General features: G+C 44.3%; 1 protein-coding gene across 3 annotated transcripts in view; it reads right to left on the bottom strand.

Annotated features, from left to right (window-relative positions):
• The window catches only part of KIAA0825 (KIAA0825 ortholog), a 2,097,552-nt gene that overhangs the window by 860,772 nt on the left and 1,213,519 nt on the right, over positions 1–23,261 (bottom strand). For all 3 annotated transcript variants that reach the window (XM_085632475.1, XM_085632476.1, XM_085632477.1), the window contains exon 16: positions 7,828–8,061. In XM_085632475.1, the coding sequence (XP_085488601.1) occupies positions 7,828–8,061 (234 nt within the window). The remainder of the gene's footprint in view (positions 1–7,827; positions 8,062–23,261) is intronic.

Genomic DNA, 23,261 nt, shown 5'->3' on the forward strand with positions numbered 1-23,261 from the left:
TAAGATAACTTACGTTAGAAAGCAAAGTTAGCGTGGGAATAATTGAAGGGACAAGTGTTCCTTTTAGAAAACAGGCCAAATTTGGTGCTGAAACGTTGCAAGCGCCGTGAAGATTAACTTGTGTGCATACTAAAGCATGTCCCACCGTAGAATCACAGTCCTCCCCGGTTACGAAAACCTCCTTTTCATCACGTTGACAGTGAAATGTGAATGGTAAGAACCACAATTCGTGCAGGAAAGTACTACCAAGGGGCTCAAATCTACCGGTTGGATAATGCTCCATGCACGCAGTAAATTGAAATAGGGAAATGAGATAACCCTGTGTATTAACCATACTGAAGAATCAGTCTCCACTATTAAGAAGGGTAGCTGGTCTAGTTTGTCAATATTTAACAAAGTGTATGTGGAATCTTTCATGGACATAAGCTTTTGTTTATCTGTCAGATTGAAGGTCAAAAACAGGGCAGTAGCATTCAAATAATCCCATGGGACTTTTCCATTTTTTAACGTTTGCAAAGTCCAATCAAATTACAGTACAGTGCGCAATTTATTTTGACTATGATACAACACAGATACATCATTCTGTACAATGACAATAACAGACGAAACAATATTATCCAAGGTGTAAATACGTCAAGACAAAGTATTAATACTGTTATCGACCACATCTAAAACTTTTCTCAAATTGTCTTGATCAATTTGTCTTAAGCGGAAAGCCGCCTCCATCTGGGATAGTTTACAAAATTCATTAAATGCAGCATACGCAAACCCTCTAGGGCGAGGTGATTTGGGAGCCAAAAGGAAGTCCGCTAGATCAATGTCACCTGATAAAGCGAGAGATGTTGTTTCACTGACGACAATGTAGAATGTTCCAACCATTGTCAACACAATTTACCCACAGAATATGAAGTAACCGAATGTGATTGTTGGAAACGAGGGTCTGGTCTATTGAGTGAAAATCCACGGGATGCATTTGAGAAGCGCAACTGAAATGCATTGGTATTGAGAGGCCAGATTCGCCAGCCAAGGGATTATTAGTGGACGAGTTAAGTGTACCATTTTGGACCATATTATTTAAATCATCCAGAGTACAATTTGTATACTGCTGTTCAGGTGTCATAGTCTGCCAACGACGGAAATGGGGGAAAGTTAACATTTTTAGCAGTAGCTAAACCAAAACAAATAGTCTGTTGTACAGCCTGATTCAGAAACATCGGCTGTGGTGGTATCAAACACGCACTATGTACTGATTCAGTTCCCTGCACCTGCCAATCTTTGGTACCCCATATTGACTTTAAATCAATAGTGTCCTTCCAATGATCGTAACCGTTCAAGGATAAATCGATTATGAGAGTCAAAGAATGTACCAATTTAGTATGGGTCAGCATGAATTTCGTGTGTGTTGGTGCATTCAAGCTGTAATAATAAGATTTTGGGTCGGAGAGATTATAGCCAGAAAAATAGACAAACCTATTTTTCTATGTCGGCGAACTGGTGTCGGACAATGTTCCCATTGAGTATAATTAACCAGAGCTCTGACGGTGTTGGATTTATGTAGAAACTGATGACCATAATGTTGAAAACAGAATAAATAAGCAGAATTAGCAGAATTTAAATACAAATCCTAAGTTTTAAAAGCAGTGTAATATTTTAAATATGAAAACAGTGAATTTACGGCATTAACATCCCAGTCATCGGAGTGCATTCCTGGTGTGATGACAGCACCAAACGAGACACGAAAGATGTATGGCATTCGAATCGTCTAGGTCGGACAGTAAATTTCATATGGAAGCTTATCTCAAACTATGCCATCACCGACTGGAAATGCTGAGATGTTAACGTTGGGTTGTTTCCTTTTTATTTTGTGAGACGAAGTGTGTGGGGCCAATACTCCATCGACCGAATGGACAGCAGAGCATTCAGGTAAATAATGGTCATTGATTAAAAGGAACAAAACTGTCACAAACCCAATCCACATGAAGAGGAACACCATCGTAAGCACCATCCATATGTATGTCCTTGGAGGAACCAGAGAAGTCTTTCGAAACCATGAAAAGAAAAGAAAAATAACACTTGGGGGCTCGGCCTCAGTGGAAGTTGATGAAGAAGATGAAGAATTTGAAGAAAAGTTATCTGTCCATATAATAACCACTAGCACCCAGGTGAAACAATGGGGGCTGATCTGCATTAGAAGATGAGTGGGGTACAGTATCAGGAACGTCAACAGTATGCTCCACTGGCAGAGAGTCATAGTCATGAAGAGTAGCAGTTTAAGTTGATGATGAAACAGGCACCAAATCAACGGAGGTCTCCACTTTGCGTTCTTGTTGTGAAGGATTCACTGTGGAAGACATCGGTTGTAGAGAAAAATCCCACCGAGGAATGCTTCTAGGCATACTATTCAGTATTGGCCACATGGTTTAACTTGACATGTTCAATGGAAATTAACCGATTCTCCTTCCAACCAGGCAGTGGAGGTAAAATCACAGTACGAGTACCCTTCAGTCCAAGAACTGGGACCGGTGCACAATAGGATGGACCAAATTCTTTTTTGTTCTCCAACTTCTCTCGGACCAAATCACCAACTTTAGGAATCCAGTCAGTAACAGGAATCAGCAATGCTGCCTCTGTGGACGAGGGAAACTGATCCTTTGCAAGGGCATCTCAAGTCTTTTGTAGATCCTGTAACATAGCATAATGGTTATCTATTTCAAATGTTGCGGCGGCCGCCGCAACGCCTAGACCATCAAGGTCTGGCACAAACATTTTAATGCCAAAGAGAATTTCATATGGGGTCCGCCCACCCAGAGATCTTCTAGGGAGATTTAGTGCCCGTTGGTCTCCATACAAATGAGTCAGCCAACCCCTGCCAGTACCTAAGACTCTAGCTGTCAAAGATTGCTTTAAGTCACGGTTCATTCGCTCCACTACTGAATTGCCTTCAGGCCAGTACGGAGACGAAAATTGCACCAGCAACTTCATCGCGTCCTTGTAAGCCTTAGAGGCACACGCTGGACTTTGGTCTGAATGGAAGGTGCCGCAGGCAAATGTCCCGACAAAGACATGCAAATCTCTGACATTTCGAGCATCAACACTACGTTGCGGCCAAACCCAAAGGAGTCTAGTGTATGAATCCACTGCAACCAAACTATGTTTATATGCTGTGTCTGACGTCAAAGGACTGCAGTGATCAAGGTAAAAACAACCAAAAGGATGATTTAAAATGTTAAACTGTGTATGAGGTGGATGTGCAACTGTGGATGGCTTAATCTGTTGACAAATGTCACAAGAAAGTACATAATTACGAGTCTGTCTATACAAGCCACACCACCAATAACACTGCTGTAAGAGAGACACTGTCGCAGAAACTCCAGCATGTGCAGATGCCATGCCTTCATGAGCGGCAATGATCAATGGCAGTCTGAATTCCTCGTTGGGAATCAGCTGATCCCCAATGGACGGTATAGTTGCAAATGGGACTTGCTCCGGTGAAAAATGATAAGAATACTTTGAAGGGAAACCTTGTGGAAACTCCATCCCATCCTTCGTTGCAGCTATAGCCGCAAGAATATCATTATCAATTTCAGTCATGGACCTAGTTACTGCTGCTACTGAACATGTGGCTACTGCAGATTTGGCTGATTATCAGTCAAAGAATTACCAACAGCATGTCCTCCCACACGCTGATGGCCAAGAGTATGGATAACATGCGTGAGTGGCAAACCTTCTTTAAGAGCGGCCACTTGAACCCAAAGCGTTTTATGCTTTATTGCGCTACCTTTAGAATCTCAATAATAATTTTGAGACCAAAAGAACAAATTGTCATTAAAGGATTGCACACAGTAAAATAAATCGCACACTATAAGAGTGGGTACATCAGGATCCGCAAATTCCAGAGCCAACACTAAAGCAAGTAGCTTGGCTAATGGAGCTGTACAGTCTCCAAGAGCCTGTGTGTGCACGAAGGAAGACTTAAAATCACCGTCAACCATAGCGCCTGCTACAATAGCGCAGGCTGCCAAATAAGCATATTTAGAACCAACGGCCGGTTGAGCAGAACAGTCTGTATAAATGATACATTTGTACCGATCAAGAAGAAGCAAAGACGACGGAGGGAGATGAACTTGTTAATATTGCAAAAACTCCTGTGTCTGTAACGATGGGTCGAAGATAAAAGTGACATCAGCCAATGTCAATGAACTCTCCCACTGAATCCAACGTGGATGTAAATCTTTAGAATTAGGAACGCTTGCCATTGGGACAGCTTCTAGAGCAGGCACAGGTGAGACCATCAGAATGCGTTTACCTTGAGCAAGAGAGCGCTCTTTAAGAATTTCTCCAAAAAGCGGGGGGCAAACTCTCTACCTTCATAGCTGAGTTCGTAACCCAAGAAGAGTACAGCCAAACAGGTGATATGAGACTTAGAAAAATAAAATTTGTACCCCAAGTCGATAAAAGACAACATGATGCGATCCACAAGCACCAGATAAGGTATTAATTTGTCATCCATTAAATATATGTCATCGACGTATGGGAAAGCATCAGGGTCTATGTTGTGCAAAAGAGACACAATACGCACAGCAAAAGCCCCAGGACTAATCTTATAGACCATAGGTAAACATGTAAATCGTTTCTGATTGCCGACCGCGGTAAATGCAGTCAAGTCACGGCTATCCGGAGCCAGACTGTGACTGTAAAAACCATTGGATATATCAAGTGTGGTTTTATACTGTTTACGGACTATGTTATTTATCAACGCAGAGCTGTGGGTGTTCTGTACCGCAAACGTCGGAAGAACGGTCATGAAGGGGGTGCCAAAACACAGCGAATAAACCACACCAAACACCTTCCCCAATTGGTACAATCAGCCAGATTGGGAATTAGGCCTTTCGGTAAGCTCATTGTGAGGAGCCTGTATTTATCCACAAGAGAAGTATGTTGAAAAACAGCTTCAAGTTGCTCAATCTTTCGGCCATTCAGAAAGGTAAATCATCCATATGCTGAGGACGCTTCCCATCACTGAATTATTCATGATAGGACTAATAACCACGCCACCACCATGCCATGGTGGCTGAGCGGCACGAGCCATATATTGTACGACACTTCTGGGTATATGAATTAAAGATCTGTGTAACAGTAGTAGCTCTGCATGCGTAACAGCAAGATAATTAGGATGAGGTGTAAATCCCGCCAAACCGGGCCATGTCGCCCCGTCGACCGATAAAGGGCCAAGACGGACCACTGAAACAGGGAGAGGAAGGGCGCCATTAAACCATATGGTATGCTCCCAAGCTGACAACGGAACTTTAAGTAAATGATATGGACGGTAAATTTGTGGAACCGCGTCACTTTCATATGCATGAAAGAAATTATTGTTTCCATCAACAGCTGGAAACTTAACCCAAGAGTAAAAACCTTGAAACATAAAGCTGTGTTCGCCTCTATGACAAATATAAAATCTGCTCCTACAACAGGGTCTCCATGTTGGGTCAAATGAGCAGTAACTGCGGCGCAGTTGGGCGCAGCAATGTTAATTGGTTGTGCCACTATAGACACTGGAAATTAAACATGGAAAAGAGTAGCGCAACCCTGGGTGAAGAACAAATAAAAGTAATCCTTTTAAAATTCAAGCTTGAAAAAACCAATAAAACTCTAATATAGGAGGTTAATCCCTCGCACCACGGACGTCTCCGAAACCAGTTAGAGGGTATTGTGGACAAGCACAAGCACTACTCAGGGGTCTCGTAAGTAAATACAAGACCAAACGTTGGTGGCACCATGTTGCAGGGATTCTGCACATATACAGAACTATGTGCAGGATTATGGGACCGCGGTGTATAGGGACTGTGCCTTTCTACCACCTTAGTGCCCACGAGCCCAGGACCGACTAGCTATAGTGTCTCTCTCTTTCTCTAACACACTCACGAGAAGCAAATGATTAGACACCCCAAAACACAACACTCCCGGATCTCTCAGGAATCGCGGTAACAAGACACACCTTTTCGCTCACACTATTGTATCCGTCCACAATAAGATCTGACCAAGACACGAATATAGCCTTATAGCCCGCCGTAGCTGGTATAGCCATACCTGCTAATAAGGCCCGCTGCAGCGTTAAAGGCCCGTGCCGGAGGCGAGGGACTTTAACCTAGCAGCGGGACTTTAATTGCCGGTATAGCCCTGCTACGAAGGGCTATAAGGCTATTAGAACATTCTGCCACTAGAGGGCAGAATGTTCTAACAAATAAAGCCTTCATGGAGCGTGAGGGGATTGAAATCCCCTCGGGCTCCCTGGAGCCTTTGTTCACAGCCAGAGCTGTGAACAAAGAAACATTGGAATGTTGGAGCTCCGGGCTTATACCAGCCATTATAAGCCCGGAGCACTCCATTGTTTTCAATGGAGCTGCCAACATTCCAATGTTCTAATATAGCCTTATAGCCCGCTGTAGCGGGCTATACCGGCTGTTAAAGGCCCGCTGCAGCGTTAAAGGCCCGAGCCGAAGGCGAGGGACTTTAACAAAGCAGAGGGACTTTAAAAGCTGGTATAGCTCTGCTACAAAGGGCTATAAGGCTATTGGAATGTTCTGCCACTAGAGGGCAGAATGTTCTAACAAAACAAAGCCTTCAGGGAGCGCGAGGGGATTGAAATCCCCTCAGGCTCCCTGAAGTCTTTGTTCACAGCCAGAGCTGTGAACAAAGACACATTGGAATGTTGGTGCTCCGGGCTTATACCAACCATTATAAGCCCGGAGCACTCCATTGTTTTCAATGGAGCTTCCAACAGTCCAATGTTCTAATATAGTTTAAAATGCTTATTTTATCTAACGTGCTCTAACATGCAGTATACGTGCACAACAAGCAGAAAACTGCATAACACGAATATAGTTAGCATTGTAGCTAGTCCATACATCATAAAGGGAGATGTCATCATATAAAGACAATGTTGAAAGGGCAACAGCGCCTAACCTCTCTCCCACTGGTAAGAAGTATTATTATATGATAGAAGATCTCTGGGCTTTGTGAGAAGACCCCATACCTTAGACTATAGATGGTATTTCTACATCGTAGTTGCGTGTTGCTCTTCTCCCTGGAAAGGTCCCTCTCCAAGTGTGTGTTACCTAAACATGTATCCCCAGAATATCAAAGTACGAGCCTCCAGCAGCAGCTGCGCTAGTATGTTTTGTCTAGGTGCTAGGGCCTGACCAGAACAGAATAACAAGGGCCATTGTTTATCGATCTTGCTCGCAATTTTCAGACTAAACTACAGGAACAGGCAGAGAACGGACACAGCAGACAGTTCTCATGTGAAAGGCATAAACAGAGTCTTGCAAAAATAAAGCCATGTAGTAACGTGCGCAAAAGTAGCAGAATGGCTGCAGGGTTCATGGTAACTTAGTGATGTTGACAATGTCCCCATCGGCCACTTGACAATATTCTTCTATTAGGGAAAAACGTGCAAACCGCTATTTCAAAAAGATGGTAAGTTACAAATGAAAACTAAAAAGGAGACTAAAATATTAACCCAATAACAGTAAGAACCTGGTATTGAGTTAGCATAAGATCTAGTAAGTAGTGCCTTTATTTCACTAAGCTACAAGAAGAAGATAAAATCGCATATTAGATATGTGAATAATTCGTAGGACTAGGCTATGCCATAATTAGGTAAAGATAAGCAGTGCTACTAACGAAGGAACGTGATGAGATATAGCAGCACCAACAATACCTTTTTTAGTAAACGTATTAACTGTATGAGGTTGCTGGCCATTTTTCTACATACATTGCATATCCATATCTTTTTGTGCATGGTAGTAAATAAATGGCACCTACTTCCTCCAGACTGGGTTGCCTCCCTCTCCTTGCGCATGTAATTCCATTGCTTCGGAACTGTTTTCAGCAACGTTTCAGTAACACATTGTGTGTGCAGGTAGTTTCCATGGTTCTCTTTTGTGTCACATGCCTGAATCAAGGCAATTATCTGCTTCACTATCCCCATCACTGAATCAATTAAGCTCTGTTTTAAACACCCAAAAACTTCTGGTTCGGATTCATTGCCGATATTAACTGAATGAAAAGAAAAAAGAATAAACTAATAGAGAACGAAAGATCATTTCCTGTCAATCACTTGTCATGTTATGCAAAACTGCGAACCAGTAAAACAATGGATCCTATTGATTCAACACTAATGTTGCTCCGTTTACATAATTAAAGACAGAGAAAATACATTCTCCTAACTACTCAAATATGAATCATATTCATGGCAATGCTTTCTTAGACACACACGGTTAATTAAAACCTTTACAGTATACGGCACAATATAATAAAATGAAAAATAATGAACTCATAAAAATCAGTAACATTGAAATCAAATAAAAATAAATAGGTACAACTATTCAGCATACATCAACCCGGCCCTGGCCACAGAGCTGCATCTTATCCCCCCTCATATTTGGATTGATAGTGTCCATACAAGACATAGCTCCTAGCTTTACAAATATTAGGAATAACCATTTTCTACCAAAAATCTATAACTAGTGGGTACACACTCACACACACACTATATTCATGAGTGACTTTTAACCTGTAACCTGCATTCTTTTAATTCCCATACTCCCAAGATGGATCAAACTCATGTACATAAAAAACAAACATAAGTTTAAGTGGATGGATTTCATTTTGTAAATGGCTGGAAAAGATTCACAGAAAAAACAGTCAGTTCTTAAAAATATAAATATTGCATACATATCTGCAGAGCTTCCTCTTACTGAATTACATTCATAATTATTGATAGACTGCGTGTTTTACTGTTCATTATTTTATATTTAAACTGACAGTATGTTAGGAACCAATCTCACAGTTGATTGGTTTTCAAAGACAAACAAATACTGCCAAAGCCAACAGGACTTCCTTTAAAAACGGAGGCAGTGGCTTTGCCAATGCTTGTTTTCGTTGGATTTTAGTTTAAAAAAAGGAATTCTCAAATGGGTGATGATGTACATGCACACATGCTCAGGCACAGACTGTCATCATGAATTGTTTTTTTCTAATAATGAAAAAGCCTCCCAAGCTATACCACCAACATGTGCACCTATTTTATGATGCATTAGGGGCCATTGTGGTGTATTATATACGATTTTTGTCACACAAAAGACTCAAGCAGCCCGGTAGAAGTGTGCTGCTGCTTGGCCCTCACTGAAATAATGAAGAAAAAAAAATACAAATAAAGGGGACGGGATGGGCAGAAAGGTATGTCTAGAAAGGAAACATGTCGCCCAATACTGGTAGAAAGCTGCCGGCACCTCGCACAAAGTATTTAAAAAGAAAAGAGAAAACAACCCTACACAATATATAATTAATGTTGCCTCCTTATCTATGCCTTACATATCCCTGAGTAAGGGATAGTGAATTGTTCTTCCTAAGCACCAGCCTCACTCCATGAGGTAGCTGGCAAGCCTGGGACTGTCGGCGACTTCTCATACTCAGGCCTGGCACAGTGGCACTTCCTTGCAGCAAGCAGGGACCTTGGACTGGTCTCCTCGATGCACTGTGCAGCATCCTCGTTCCGAGGTTCACTGCTCTTGACACTCACTGCTCTTCAAGTGCTCACTGCTCTCCAAGTGCTCACACTCAGAGGCACCTGCGACTGTCACTTGTTAACTCCATCTGGTGTCAGGAGCTAGCAGACATATGAGGAGGACCCTAACCAGTTCCTTTCTCCTTCCAAGCTGATCTGGCACGGGGCCACACACCCAACCCTATTGCTGGCCGACAGGACCAGAAGTAACAAAAAAAAACAAATAGTGTGCCAGAGGATGGGGGAGGCAAGTCCATGGAGAGAGAAGCCAATGATAATTATCTATGATCCAGGGGTCAAAAACATCCTGCACCATGGACAGTGCACTCTCTGCATCCACTATAGTCTGCGAATTAAGAGTGACTATAGCCCAACATCTACTGGCCCGGACAGGAGAGAAGGTGCTGTGAGGCTGGTGGGCTGGGCTGGAGCCTATTTATTTAAATAACTGACTCCAGATCCCACTTGGCATCGAGTGTGGACTGGGCTCAAGGCCATGGCCGTCAATTCACCAAAATATCTGGGGTAGTAGAAGTGACATCTTGTACCCCTTACCAAAGACAACATCAAAGAAAGAAACATCTTGACACTGCTTTCAATGGCATCTCCAGAAATGCCCTTTGACTATGACAACATCAAAGGAATTGTCATCATATGACCCTCTACCTGACTACATCGCTAGAAGTGACACTGTGGCCTTTAACGTGATGAAAAATCACCAGTGACATCACGGAAGTGAAGGAAAAGTATTACCAGAACTCACTGCAGCAACAAATTAAATCCCCCAACACAAAATTATTACTCCAGATCCAACTGAAATGTACCCTACACATGTTGCTATTATCAAGAAAGGATAGCTTGAACTCCTAGCTGCAGCCATGTACCTGGCAGGTACATGGCCGCAGCGATACTTTGCTTGTTTCATGGTGTACATGTTGTAATTAAACGTACGTATACCATTATATATATATATAAAGGTTTTTAACCATAACAAAACATAGGAAGATAATCCATACAGTGAGATAAAAGGACAGTAACTAAGGGACAGATTACGAGTTTGGTGGTCCGAAGGACTGCCAAACCTGCGGAGGCGGTGCAGCTACCGCCACACAGGTAGTCCAACTGCCGTATTACGAGTTGGGCAGTCAGATTGCCATGGGACTGCTGCTATTGCCAGGGACCCGCGATACCTGGTGGTCTTTAGCGGTCTAAGGCCCGCAATATGCTTATTGCAAGTTTCCTCACCGCCACAGTTTTCATGATAGTGAGCACGCCATGAAAAGTGTGGCGGTGAGGAAACATTTGCCTCAAGGGCCAGGAAATGCATGCATGATGCGCCCCCCTGTATGCATGCACCCCCAGTTCCTGCATGGCATGCACTTCGCAGTCCATGCTGTGCAAGAACGTGCTGTGGTGCACCCACTGCAGTGCCTAGCTAAGGCTCAGATATGAGCTTTTGAAAGGCACTGCTGTGAGACTGCCGCCGCAGGACCGCCTGCCAGGATTAAGCTCGTAATCTGGCAGGCGGTCTGATTGTGGGTTTGGTGGTGTGCCAGAGGGTCGGAGACATGGGGGCATGATGCCACACCGCCACACTCGTCTTGTGTGCAAGGCCAAGATTGTTTTTTATACAGTGGTTTAGAATTGAATCTGTGAGGCAACAGCCTGTTTTAGCTCAAGACAGTTACATTCTATTTTCGTAATAAAAGCTTTGCACTGTTGTAATCAGTGAATCTGTGTTTATTAGTACACATGTTCCAAATAACATGTTTTAATGGGCCGCAGTTCTTTTCTATGGGACCGGAGCAAGTTTCCTTCACACATTTATTAGAGTGCAAAGGTCACATTTTATGTAATTACCACAGTGCAGTAAAACTGAGACGAAAAATCACTGTTTGCTGTCTCAAAGACTGCGAGTCATAATGATTTTCCACAGGAAAACAACTCTGCTAATTATCATGTGGCCTTTTCAATGTAATTTTACCTCACTTCACAAATGTAGCCCATTTATTCAGGTTCTGAGTAAATACACATACAAAAATTGTGATTCTAATATACTATTCATTTCTCTTGCGTCAGGGCCACTGCTCACATCACTGTGTAGTCATAGTTAGGACCTAGTTACCACAGTAAGATAAAAAAAATTAGGATTCGTAATTACTTTGGAGACGTTTGACAAATCGTTATAAAACTTTCCCAAAAAAAAGTGAATCCACCTCAGCTTCTCCCTGGAAGTTGGCAGGGTACGCCCAGATGTGGGTCCCTTGCTCACTTTGCCACTGGATTCAAGCTAGCCTGGCTGATGAAGGGTGTTACCCCGAAACTGGTCCCAGGATGCTTGTTTCCGGTCCAGGGAAGACCTGGCTTGGCAGTTTGGTCTGGACTGTTCCCATGGGGCACAGGGTCAAGACTGATTTGTATATAGCTGGGTCTGAACTGGGGTGGCAAACTGAGCTAAAGAACGATGATGGATTCAACCCAGATCTGTGACTGGGTGTGAGTGTCTGAAAAGTTTCAGCGCTCCATCCATCATCTCCTTATGTTTGCATTACTTAAATTGTGTCATCACTCCTCAACTTTAAAAAAAAGGTTCTATCTCTTTAACACCCTTCCCCCCAATACACTCTCAGCTCAGTGAACCTAACAATCCAGTGGAACCAGTAGGTCACAAGTTCACAGCACATTCTTTAAGGACCATGCTACAAATGAGCTACAGCAGGTGTGGTTTACTCGACAGATTCAAAGGCATATCAATGTCTGTATTACATTTCTTTTTTTTTAGACAACAGCCAAAAATAAGACTTTTTCGTGAGCCATCCAACACCCTACCACACTACCTAATATTATTCACTTTCATGCTGACAGCATCCTATAACATATACATATATATATATATATATATATATATATATATATATATATATGTTACCTACTGGCGGTTGCCAGTAGGTAGATATAGTTAGGAACTATTTTCTATAGGAAATCCGCAACATTCTATTTGGAATAACGTTGGCGCCAATTGACGAATCATCGCAAGATTTTCCAAACTTTTGGCCAGCTCCGGTCCGCTCCTATCCTGAAAATTTCACGGTGATTTATCAAGCGGGGGCCGAGAAAAAAGGGGGGTCCCAAAACGTGTTTTCCCCATGCATTTTCCCATAGGACCTGTTGACGCAGCTACAGCCCGAACTGCTGAACGGAATTACACCAAATTTGGCAAAGAGGTAGTCCTCAGTTCAGACTCATGCCTTTTGCTTAAATGGTGTAAATCCGTTCAGTAGTTCCTGAGAAAAAAGTTAAATCATAGATATATCTATGGCCTCGAAGGATCCGCACACCCTCCCCGCACCCAGCGCGCACCCTGCCGTGCACAAGCTGTATTCTAATTGGCTGTCAACACTCCAGACCAGGAAGTGTTGGCAGCCATCTTGTTCTTAGGTAGAACCGAGGCACAAGAAACCTGTAAAACAAACGCGAAAAACACAAAAAGGGTGCAGGGTAGAAACACCCTGACCCTCTAGGCCTGCTCAGGGGGTTCCACAAGGACCCTCAGGGCCCCAAAAATTTTTTATATAAAAAAAAAAAAATCGGCGAGATTCACGCACCCAGCGCGAATTTCGACCAAAATCCCGGGGGCAGAATTAAAAAAAGTGTGGGGGGGTCCCAATCCCCCCCACACTGCCCCGGGGACCGCCACCCCCCCGGGGCTCAAAAATAATGTATGCGGGGGGGCTCACGGCCCCCCGCAGCCCCGGGGACCGCCACCCCCGGGGCTTCTTGAAAATGTGTGGGGGGATTGCAGCCCCGGTGACTGCCACCCCCCGGGGTTTCAAGTAATTTGGGATGGGGGCTCTCAGGCCCCCCCAGCCCCAGGGACCGCCACCCCCCCGGGGTAACTTGTCAATGTGGGAGGGGGGCCACGCAGCCCCCCTCCTGGAGCCTTGAATAGGCCTTGGGGACCGCCACCCCCCCCCCAGGGCCGGCTCCTGCAGTGTTCCGGGGAGCCCACCCCTGGGACACTGTAATTTGCAATAACAGGGCGGGAGCCTCGCGGCTCCCGCCCTGTCATTGCAAACTGCTTTGCTTCATTGAGGCGAGAGCAGGGAAACCTGCTCTCGCTTCAATGAAGCAAAGCCGATTGCTTTTCCACATGGGGAGCAGCATGTTAGCTGCTCCCCATGTGGAAAAGCAATGCCGGCTCCCGCAGGACGTGGGGAGCCGGCTGGGACTGTAGGGGGATTGGGGACCCCCCCATAGCCCCCAACAGAGGCCAGGCCCCAGGGGATGGGGCCCCTGGGGCCATAAGTGGCCTAGGAGGGGGCCACGCGGCCCCCCTCCCAGATTAAAATTTAAAAAAACAATGGTCGGCCCCGTGGGATGGGGTCCCCGGGGCCTTAAAGTGGCCAGAGGATGCAGCCCCCCTCCATAAAAAATAAAAAAACATTTTTAAAAAAGGGCCATGCCCTGGGGGATGGGGTCCCTGGGGCAAATTATGGCCTCGGGAGGGGGGCTACGCGGCCCCCTTACCGATTTTTTTTTTTTTTTTATTTTTTTTTAAACAAAAATTGGGGGCAGGCCCTGGGTGATGGGGTCCCCAGGGCCAAAAAAATGGGAAAAAGAAGGGGGGCTACACAGCCCCCCTTCTAAAAAAAAAGAAGAAAAAAAAAGAAAGACTGAGATCGGGCCGGAGGCCACGCGCCCTCCTTACACCACTCTGCAAACGCGCCATCAGTGATGTCATTTGAGATGTCATCAGTGATGTCACTAACCATGTCATGAATGATGTAATATGTGACATCATCAGCAGTGGATTGCGGGCGCGCGAGATGTAGTTAGTACAACTAACTATATCGGAGGAATTTCAATGGTTTTGTTCGAGTGAAATGTCCAGCTAGCTATAACACCCCTAAAACCTATTGTTTTAAATGCTAATTCCTAACTATATCAGGCCTGAAACCTATGGTTTTTTCAATGAATTTCAAATGTTTTTTAAATGCTAATTCCTAACTATATCAGGCCTGAAACCTATGGTTTTTTCAGTGAATTTCAAAGGTTTTTTAAATGCTAATTCCTAACTATATCAGGCCTGAAACCTATGGTCATGAGTGATGTCCCTGACCATGTCATGAGTGATGTAATATGGGACGTCATCAGCAGTGCATTGCGGGCGCGTGAGTTATAGTTAGCTGAACTAACTATAACGGGGGAATTTCAATGGTTTTGTACGAGTGAAAAGTCAAGCTAACTATAACGCCCCTGAAACCTATGGTTTTTTCAGTGAATTTCTAAGGTTTTTTAAATGCTAATTCCTAACTATAACGTGCCTGAAACCTATGGTTTTTTCAGTGAATTTCAAACGTTTTTTAAATGCTAATTTCTAACTATGCCTACAGAGATAGGACACGTGAAGAAAGAAGAAAAAATGCACAGAAAGAATAAAAAGAAATGCAGAAAGAAGCAACAGAAGTCCTCAAAGACGAAGAAAAGTGCAGAAAGAAGGATAACGTGCAGAAAGAACAAACAGAAGAGCAGAAAGAAGCCTTGTTGCAAAATCATCCTGTACACTCAACTTTTTCAGACGGATACTGGTGGTAACTGAGTCTGACTAACCAGTCCTAAAGCCAGTGCTATGTTAAAAGACACTCAGAATACAGTGAAAACACCTACATACACTATGGAACACTATGCGTTGGGGTCCCCCTGTGATTGGCATGACCTCCTCTGTAAGCCCCTAGTATATAATAGGGCAGGGGATTAAAACTACCTCTTAAAACGCGCCACAGGGCGTGTTTGCACACGTCACCTCAGGCCCCGTCCCCTCCCTTCCCCACTGTGTAAACACGCCCTGTGGCCGTTTTAAATTGGGAGATTAAGTCCCCTTGAATCCTGAGGGACCCTAGAGTCCAACTAGAACACTAGGTACCTTCAGTAAGTGCCACAGAGCTGCGTTGCAGAGAGATATAAAAAGGGGCACGGCCTAGACCACCTCTCTGCAACGCAGCGCAGTGGCACCTGGTGGGCTAGTTGGCCCCCAGGGTCCCTCAGGATTGAAGGGGAATTATTTCCCCAACTTAAAACGCGCCACAGGGCATGTTTGCACACGTTAACTCAGGCCCCGTCCCCTCCCTTCACCACTGTGTAAACACGCCCTGTGGCCGTTTTTAGTTGGGAGATTAAGTTCATTTGAATCCTGAGGGTCCCTAGGGTCCAACTAGCCCACTAGGTACCTCCAGTAAGCGTCACAGAGCTGCGTTGCAGAGAGGTGTAAAAAGTGGCACGGCCTGGACCACCTCTCTGCAACGCAGCGCAGTGGCGCTTACTGGAAGCACCTGGTGGGCTAGTTAGCCCTCAGGGGCCCTCAGGATTGAAAGGGAATTATTTCCCCAACTTAAAACGCGCCACAGGGCGTGTTTGCACACGTCACCTCAGGCCCCGTCCCCTCTCTTCACCAATGTGTAAACGCACCCTGTGGCCGTTCTAAGTTGAGAGATTAAGTCCCCTTGAATCCTAAGGGTCCCTAGGGTCAAACTAGCCCACTAGGTACCTCCAGTAAGCGCCACAGAGCTGCGTTGCATAGAGGTGTAAAAAGGGGCGTGGTCTCAAAACACCTGTCTGCAACGCAGCTCTGTGGCGCATACTGGAGATACCTGTTGGGCTAGTTGGCCCTCAGGGACCCTAAGTATTGAAGGGGAATTAATTCCCCAACTTACAACTGGCCAGGGGGCGCGTTTGCAGAGTGCTGCAAGAAGGGGGCGTGGCCTCCGGCGCGATGCCGGTCTTTTATTTATTTTAATATTTTAAAGAAGGAGGGCTGTGTGGCCCCCCTTCTTTTTCTAATTTATTGGCCTTGGGGACCCCATCCCCCAGGGCCTGCACCCTAATTTCTTTTGTTGAAAAAAATAAATTTGGAAGGGGGCCGCGTGGCCCCCCTCCCAAGGCCTTTATCGGCCCCGGGGACCCCAACCACCGGGTCATGGCCTTTTTTTTTTTTATTCTTTAGGAGGGGGGCTGCGTTGCCCCCCTCCTCAGGCCACTTATGGCCCCGGGGTCCCCATCCCCCGGGGCCGGCCTTTGTTTTTTTATTATTTTAAAAAATATATATATTTATAGAAACACCTAGGACATGCTGGACAAACCGTATGTACCTATCACCATGACGATTTGCGTGATATTCATTAAAAGGCGACTATGCATACAATCAATCCACGTGGAATGTATTTACACCGCTAGTGAAGCTCTGACGTGTCTGACGCTCTACCGTGCCTAATCCCGGTGCCCCCGCCGGTGGGTACTCTCCAAGTAGACACCCTTGTCGTTTATTTATACAAACATGGGTTGCTATTGACGGGCACATTTACTACACACGCACACCAAGCCATTCAAAGGGGATTCAACAAAAATTCGACCAAACTGTGCAAGAAACCCCCTCACGGTTAATAAAACACACATCCACCGCCGGATGTGTAATACTTTTTAATTTACTCTCTGGAAAGGAGACAAACCTCACTTGAGAGTCACAGCGTGCGCCTGGCTGAGCCCAATGCTGTGTTGCACCCACCAGTGCCCGCCGAGTGCCACACACCTGTGTTGTATTCCACCAGCTAGTGCTTATGCTATGACACTCTCTAGCCCATGTGCACTGTAACACCACCCCGTGAATATGTCATGCCACACTTGCCTTCGCACGGGTTATATTGCCCCATCTAACGTGCCTTCCTCGATGCCTATGTTATAACGCACAGTGCTATGCCATACATATTACAATCTGGGATCCACATCTTTGTCACAGTGCATATGCAACGTTACACTCCCCAGCACATATTTTATATTACAACTTTAGAGACTAGTTAGGTTACACAACACTGCCCTGTGCATATTACACTCCAAGGCGCATATCGCATAGCACGCGCTAGTGCCTGTGCTATCTCGCGCTCTCCAACGAATCTGTCATTGCGCACAATGTATTGCATATTATATTTCACGCCCGGTTCATCTTATATCACACTTTTTGGTGCATAGTTAATACCATATACTATATCTAGTTTTCATTTTCAATCGTGCTCTCAGGACTATGTTCTATATAACACTGCGTTCACCTGCCCTTTTCACGGGCAATTAACATTTTGCGATGGGGGGTGGAGGGTCAGGGGGTGTTTCTGCCAAATGAGCCCGGAGTCACAGTCACAAACGTCCTCTTCTTCCTGAATAAAAGTGAGATTATGCTGCATACTTGTTCATATTTTAAGTAGTTCGCACAGACACACATTTTAAAAACAATAAAGTTCCTAATACCCACCTTCTCTGAACAGTTAGCTTGCTGCCCCATCCACCTCCTCCCTATCCTCTGTTGTCTGAATCCATGGACTAGCCTCCTCCCTCCTGCCATGCATGGTCTGATGTGCTGCCACTGCCCTCCATTTAGCATGATGTACCAGTCCACTCCTCCTGCCCTCCATTGCCCAATTCTATGGGCCATCATTGACCTCCTGCTTAGCCTCTGTGCTTAGCTTGCTGCCTCTATTCCCCTTCCCCCTGCCCTCCGGTTTCTTTGTGCATGCCCCTGCTCCATCCTTTTTGCCCACCATGTTCCATGGACCTGCCACTCCTATCTACTCTGAGTGTTCTGTTGAGCTGCCACTCCCCTCCCACCTGCCTAGCATTGTCAGATGACTGTAACCTGTCCCTGCCACCTCCACCCTGCCTGTCCACATGCCATGCCCCTATCCCCTTCCTCCTGTCCTCCATGGTCCATTTTACTGCCACACCCTCTGCCCTCCCTGGTCTGTTGTGCTGCAACTGCTCTTCCTGCCTGCCCCACGCGGTCTGTTGTGAGGCCCCTTCCCCTGAACTCTCTTGTCTGTGCCCATGTCCTGACCCTCCCTTCTATCCTCCATGGTCCTTTGTGCATGCCCCTGCACCCTCCTTCTTGCCCATCATAGCCATTGTGCTGCCACTAACCCTCCCGCTTGCCATGCATGGTCTTCTGTGCTGCCATGGCCCCTCCCACCTTCCCTGTGTGGTCAGCTAGCTGCCCCTGACCCCCTCCCACCTTCCCTCCATGGTCTGTGTGTATGCCATCATAGTCTCACTGTTGCTCTCCATGGTGTGTCTTGTTTCTAGTGCCCATCCTGCCTGATCTCCATGGTCATCTTGCTGCTCCTGCCCTGCCCCCTTGCCCCCAGCCCTCTGTTTCCATGTGCAGACCCCTATTCCCTCCCTCCTGGCTTGTCTGTTCCATTGTAATGCCCCTGATCCGTCCCTCCTGCCCTTTATGGTCTGTTATGCTGCAGCTTTCTCTCCTGTCTGTCCATTATGGTCAGCTAGCTACCATTGCCTCTTTCCCCTCTGTTGTCCATGTGCATGGTCCTGTCCCCTCCCTATTGCTTTCTATGGATTGTTGTGCTGCACTCCCGTCCCGCATGCCCTGTGTGGTGTATTGTGCTGCTGCAAACCCTGATGCCTGTCCTGGAGGGTCAGTTTGGTGTACCTCTCCATGCCCCTCCTGTCCTCTGTTATCCAAGTCCATGTCCCTACCCCAATTCCTCCTGCCTACCATGATACAATGTACCATACTTGCGAACATTTTGAACTTGGTAAGAGGGAGATTTTGAAAAGAAACTGGGGTATTGATTATCCCCTTTGAGTTACATTGAAAAAGAGAAGATTGTAGACAGGAGACAGATCAAATAATGCCCATTTGAGCTTAAAAACATTGGACGTTTCCTGGCTGAATCGGGTCTGTTGGCATGTATGGTTGTACTACCACTGCTTCTTCCTTCTGCCCACAATGGTCTATTGTATTGCCACAGCCTCTCTTGCCAGTCCTGTATTGTTGGTTTGTTGGCCCTGCCCCCCTTTTCACTGCCCTCCATAGTCTGTTGTGCTGCCACTGCCCTTCCTGCCTTCCCAGTGTGGTCAAATTGTTGCCTATGCACTCTCCTACCTGCCTTCAATTTTCAGAGTCCGTGCCCCTGGCCTCTGCCTCTCAACAGTATCCTAATAAACAACTAGATTGCTTACATTCTATATTTATTACAAAAGTGTGGAACGCCTGACGTCATCTTGATGTAATCAAAACTGTAATACCTAGAGCATTTCCTTTAGAAATTACATATATGAGAGGGTATTATTTGCATCAAAATTATGGTTAGTGCTCTAAAAAACTAAAGTGAGGACATATTTTCTGAGTTTTCAAATAGCGACAAAGAACTTTTAAATTATTTGTAATCTTTATGTTTTTTTATCTAGTTGACCACTTGATTAAATATTGAACTTAGGGGAGAGGATGTGGTGTCATTTCCAGAGCTGCAGACTTTGCAACTTGGGAACCAGGTTGGAGTTTCTGCTTCAGCTCAACATTCTGTGATTCTGGTCAAATCACTTAATCTCCCCATGTCTACAACCAAAATGAATTTGATCTTGTGTGATGTAACCAATGCTCATGTAAATCACTCCAATACCTGACAAGTCTGCACTATATAAAACTGAAAATACACACAAAATAAGTGTTTTGCACACTTCTGTCATTGGGCTAGATGTGGGCTACATCTGGGTGATATTTGGGCTACATTTGGGCTCTTTTGTCTCTGGTGGCCATCTAGGGAGATTTTTTTGTTATGAAGTTTCCTAATTTCCTCATTTACTACAGTCTCCTCAGTAGGAAATACTTTCAGTTTTTTACTTTGGTTCCATCAAGAAGGCATTCAGATGTGTCACACATTTGCCATATATTCAGAATGTTAGCACTCTAGTTGCTTATTAGATCACTGTGGTAAAGCTACTGCTCACCAGGGAAGTCTGCTGCTGGTATTGAAAGTGCATGTTTCAGTCTGCATGTCAGAATTTTTTAATGAAATAGACGAGGATTTGAGAGGTCACTCAAAATGTGCCCTAATTTTTCTTTCTGCAGCACTAATCATACTTTCTTTGGCAAAATGAACCCCCTCATTTTGTTCCTTTTTAAATTAAATATTTTAATTGTTACCACTTTATTCCAATCAAGATGGCTTCAGGTGTGCAATACGTTTGTCATAAGTAGGACTGTTAGCGCTCTAGTTGTTCTTTAGAACACTCTGGGAGGCTGCAGTAGAACACAAAGGAATCAACTGACAGTCTCTGCCCTTGTTGGATGTACATGTTTTACTGAGAATGTCAGACTTCATTCTCACATGACTGAGAAAGATAATGTGAATTTACAGAAAATATGCTCTCAGTTTAGCTTATAGATCACCTTCCAAACCTCTGTGGGAAAAGCATGAAAAAATAGTTTTCTCTCAAACATGATTCATGATATCACAGCAGAAGGCTTTTTCACATGGTAAAATCACCTTAGAACACACCACAATTCCTAAAATGAGTATGGTACCATCAACAAATGATTTATAATGTAACTAAAGTCTTAAAACCTTCTATTAACTGCAATGCTTTTGAATGAGGTGCTATCATGTATATTGGTCCCAAGACGGCTGCCAACACTTCTTGGATGAAGTACTGACAGCCAATCAGATCTCACGATGAGATGTGTGGTTAGGCTCCGCCCAGATATATCTATCTTTTTAACTCTAATTTTCTCAGGAACTACTGAATGGATTTACACCATTTAAGCAAAAGGCACGAGTCTGAACTGAGGACTACCTCTTTACCAAATTTGGTGTAATTCCGTTCAGCAGTTCGGGCTGTAGCTGCATCAACAGGTCCTATGGGAAAATGCATGCGGAAAACATGTTTTGGGACCCCCCTTTTTTCTCGCCCCCGCTTGACGAATCACCGTGTAATTTTCAGGATAGGAGCGGACCGGAGCTGGCCAAAAGTTTGGAAAATTTTGCGAAAATCCGTCAATCGGCACCAACGTTATTCCAAATAAAATGTTGCGGATTTCCTATGGAAAATAGGTCCTAACTATAACTACCTACTGGCGACTGCCAGTAGGTAATATAAATATATATATATATATATATATATATATATATATATGGAAGAAGCTGATCATCATCTGAGTGACACCACATGCTACAGTAATGCCACATGTAGTGATATAAGACTGATTAAGGAGACAGTTTGGAAGAAATTGAACCAATGGAAAAGGGATGGACTACTGAGTAAACAATTTCCTTAGAAATGAATTTCCAATTACTCCTACTCTATACTTCATCCCCAAGATACATAAAAAAGTAACACTGATACCGGGACGGCCTAGAATATCAGCACAACATAGTCTCCTGGAATCAGTATCCAAGTATGTGGATTACTTTCTCCATGAATTTGTGGAAGATCTTCCCTCCTATGTCAAGGATACGGGGCATTTTCTGTCTAAGCTACAAACCATCGTATGGCAAAAGGATTATGTTTTGATTGTAATGGACATATGTGCTTTATACACACGTATTCATCATGTAGATGGCCTAAAAGCAGTTAAATACTTTTTAGACAAACATAGTATTAATTTCCGCCAACACAATGAAATGATTTTAAACATGATCGAATTGTGTTTATTGAACAATTATTTTATGTTCAATAGGGAGATTTATCAGCAACTCCGTGGGATGGCGATGGGGGCATGCTTCTCCCCTAGCTATGCATGTCTTCACGTTGGTTGGTGGGAGGAGCATGTCCTTGGGGGCACCCACGGTGAGCTGTATGATGCCCATGTGTTGGAATTTTGGCTTTTTATCGATGATGTGTGTATAATCTGGAAGGGAACTGTTGAATCAGCAAATAAGTTTGTAGAGTTACAACAATGAGTTAAATCTACAATTTACAGCTATTAGTAAACAATGTGTTCAATTTCTAGATGTAGAAGTATTTGTGGACCAGAACACACTACAAACTAGACTCCATAGAAAGACCACAGCCAGCAATGCGATATTGCACGCCAGTAGTTCCCACCCCAGTCACCTGATCAAAAGTATTCCGTACAGGGAATTTTTAAGAATGAGAAGAATCTGCAGCTCTGAAAATGATCTTATTGAATGTCAGACTCAAGCATTGAACAAGTTTATCGCTCGTGGAAATAAACTCAGCGAGTTAGAAACAGCCAAATCGAGAGTCAATAGTCATACTAGAGAACAGTGTCTAGGCACTATTACTAAGGAAAGAAATAAGGGGATGATTAGAAATAGTAGTGACCCTTCGCAGTGTACGGATTCAGTAACACTCGTAACGACGTACAGCTGTCAAGAGAAACAGTTTAGAGGTATTGTCAAAAAACACTGGCCTATACTTAAAACTGACATCACTTTGTCACAGATATTACCTGATCATCCTCATATCACCTTCAGACGGGCTCCCTCTATGAGGGATGTTCTGGTTAAATCTAGTCCGGAGGCAGGAAGTTCTAGCAACTGGTTGTCTAAGAGAACAGGGTTCCACAAATGTAGCTCTTGTAGGGCATGTAAATTTGGTATCAACAAATCTGAATTTTATAATGCTTTTGATCCAACTCCTATTAAAATCAGGGGGTTGTTTACATGTTGCACGGATTTTACGGTATATGTACTGGAATGTACTTACAATTTTAAGTATATTGGTAGTACCAAACTACAAGCATTCAATCATATACTTCAGCACCTACGCGCTATTGTTAACTCAGATCAAAGCTATCCCGTAGCTCGTCATTTTAAACTGGTACACAAAAATGATCTTAATGATTTGAGCTACAATGTTATAGATTCAGTGCCCAAAGAGCTAAGAG

The sequence above is a fragment of the Triturus cristatus genome, chromosome 2_1, assembly GCF_964204655.1.
Source record: "Triturus cristatus chromosome 2_1, aTriCri1.1, whole genome shotgun sequence".
In the NCBI taxonomy this organism is placed as follows: domain Eukaryota; kingdom Metazoa; phylum Chordata; class Amphibia; order Caudata; family Salamandridae; genus Triturus; species Triturus cristatus.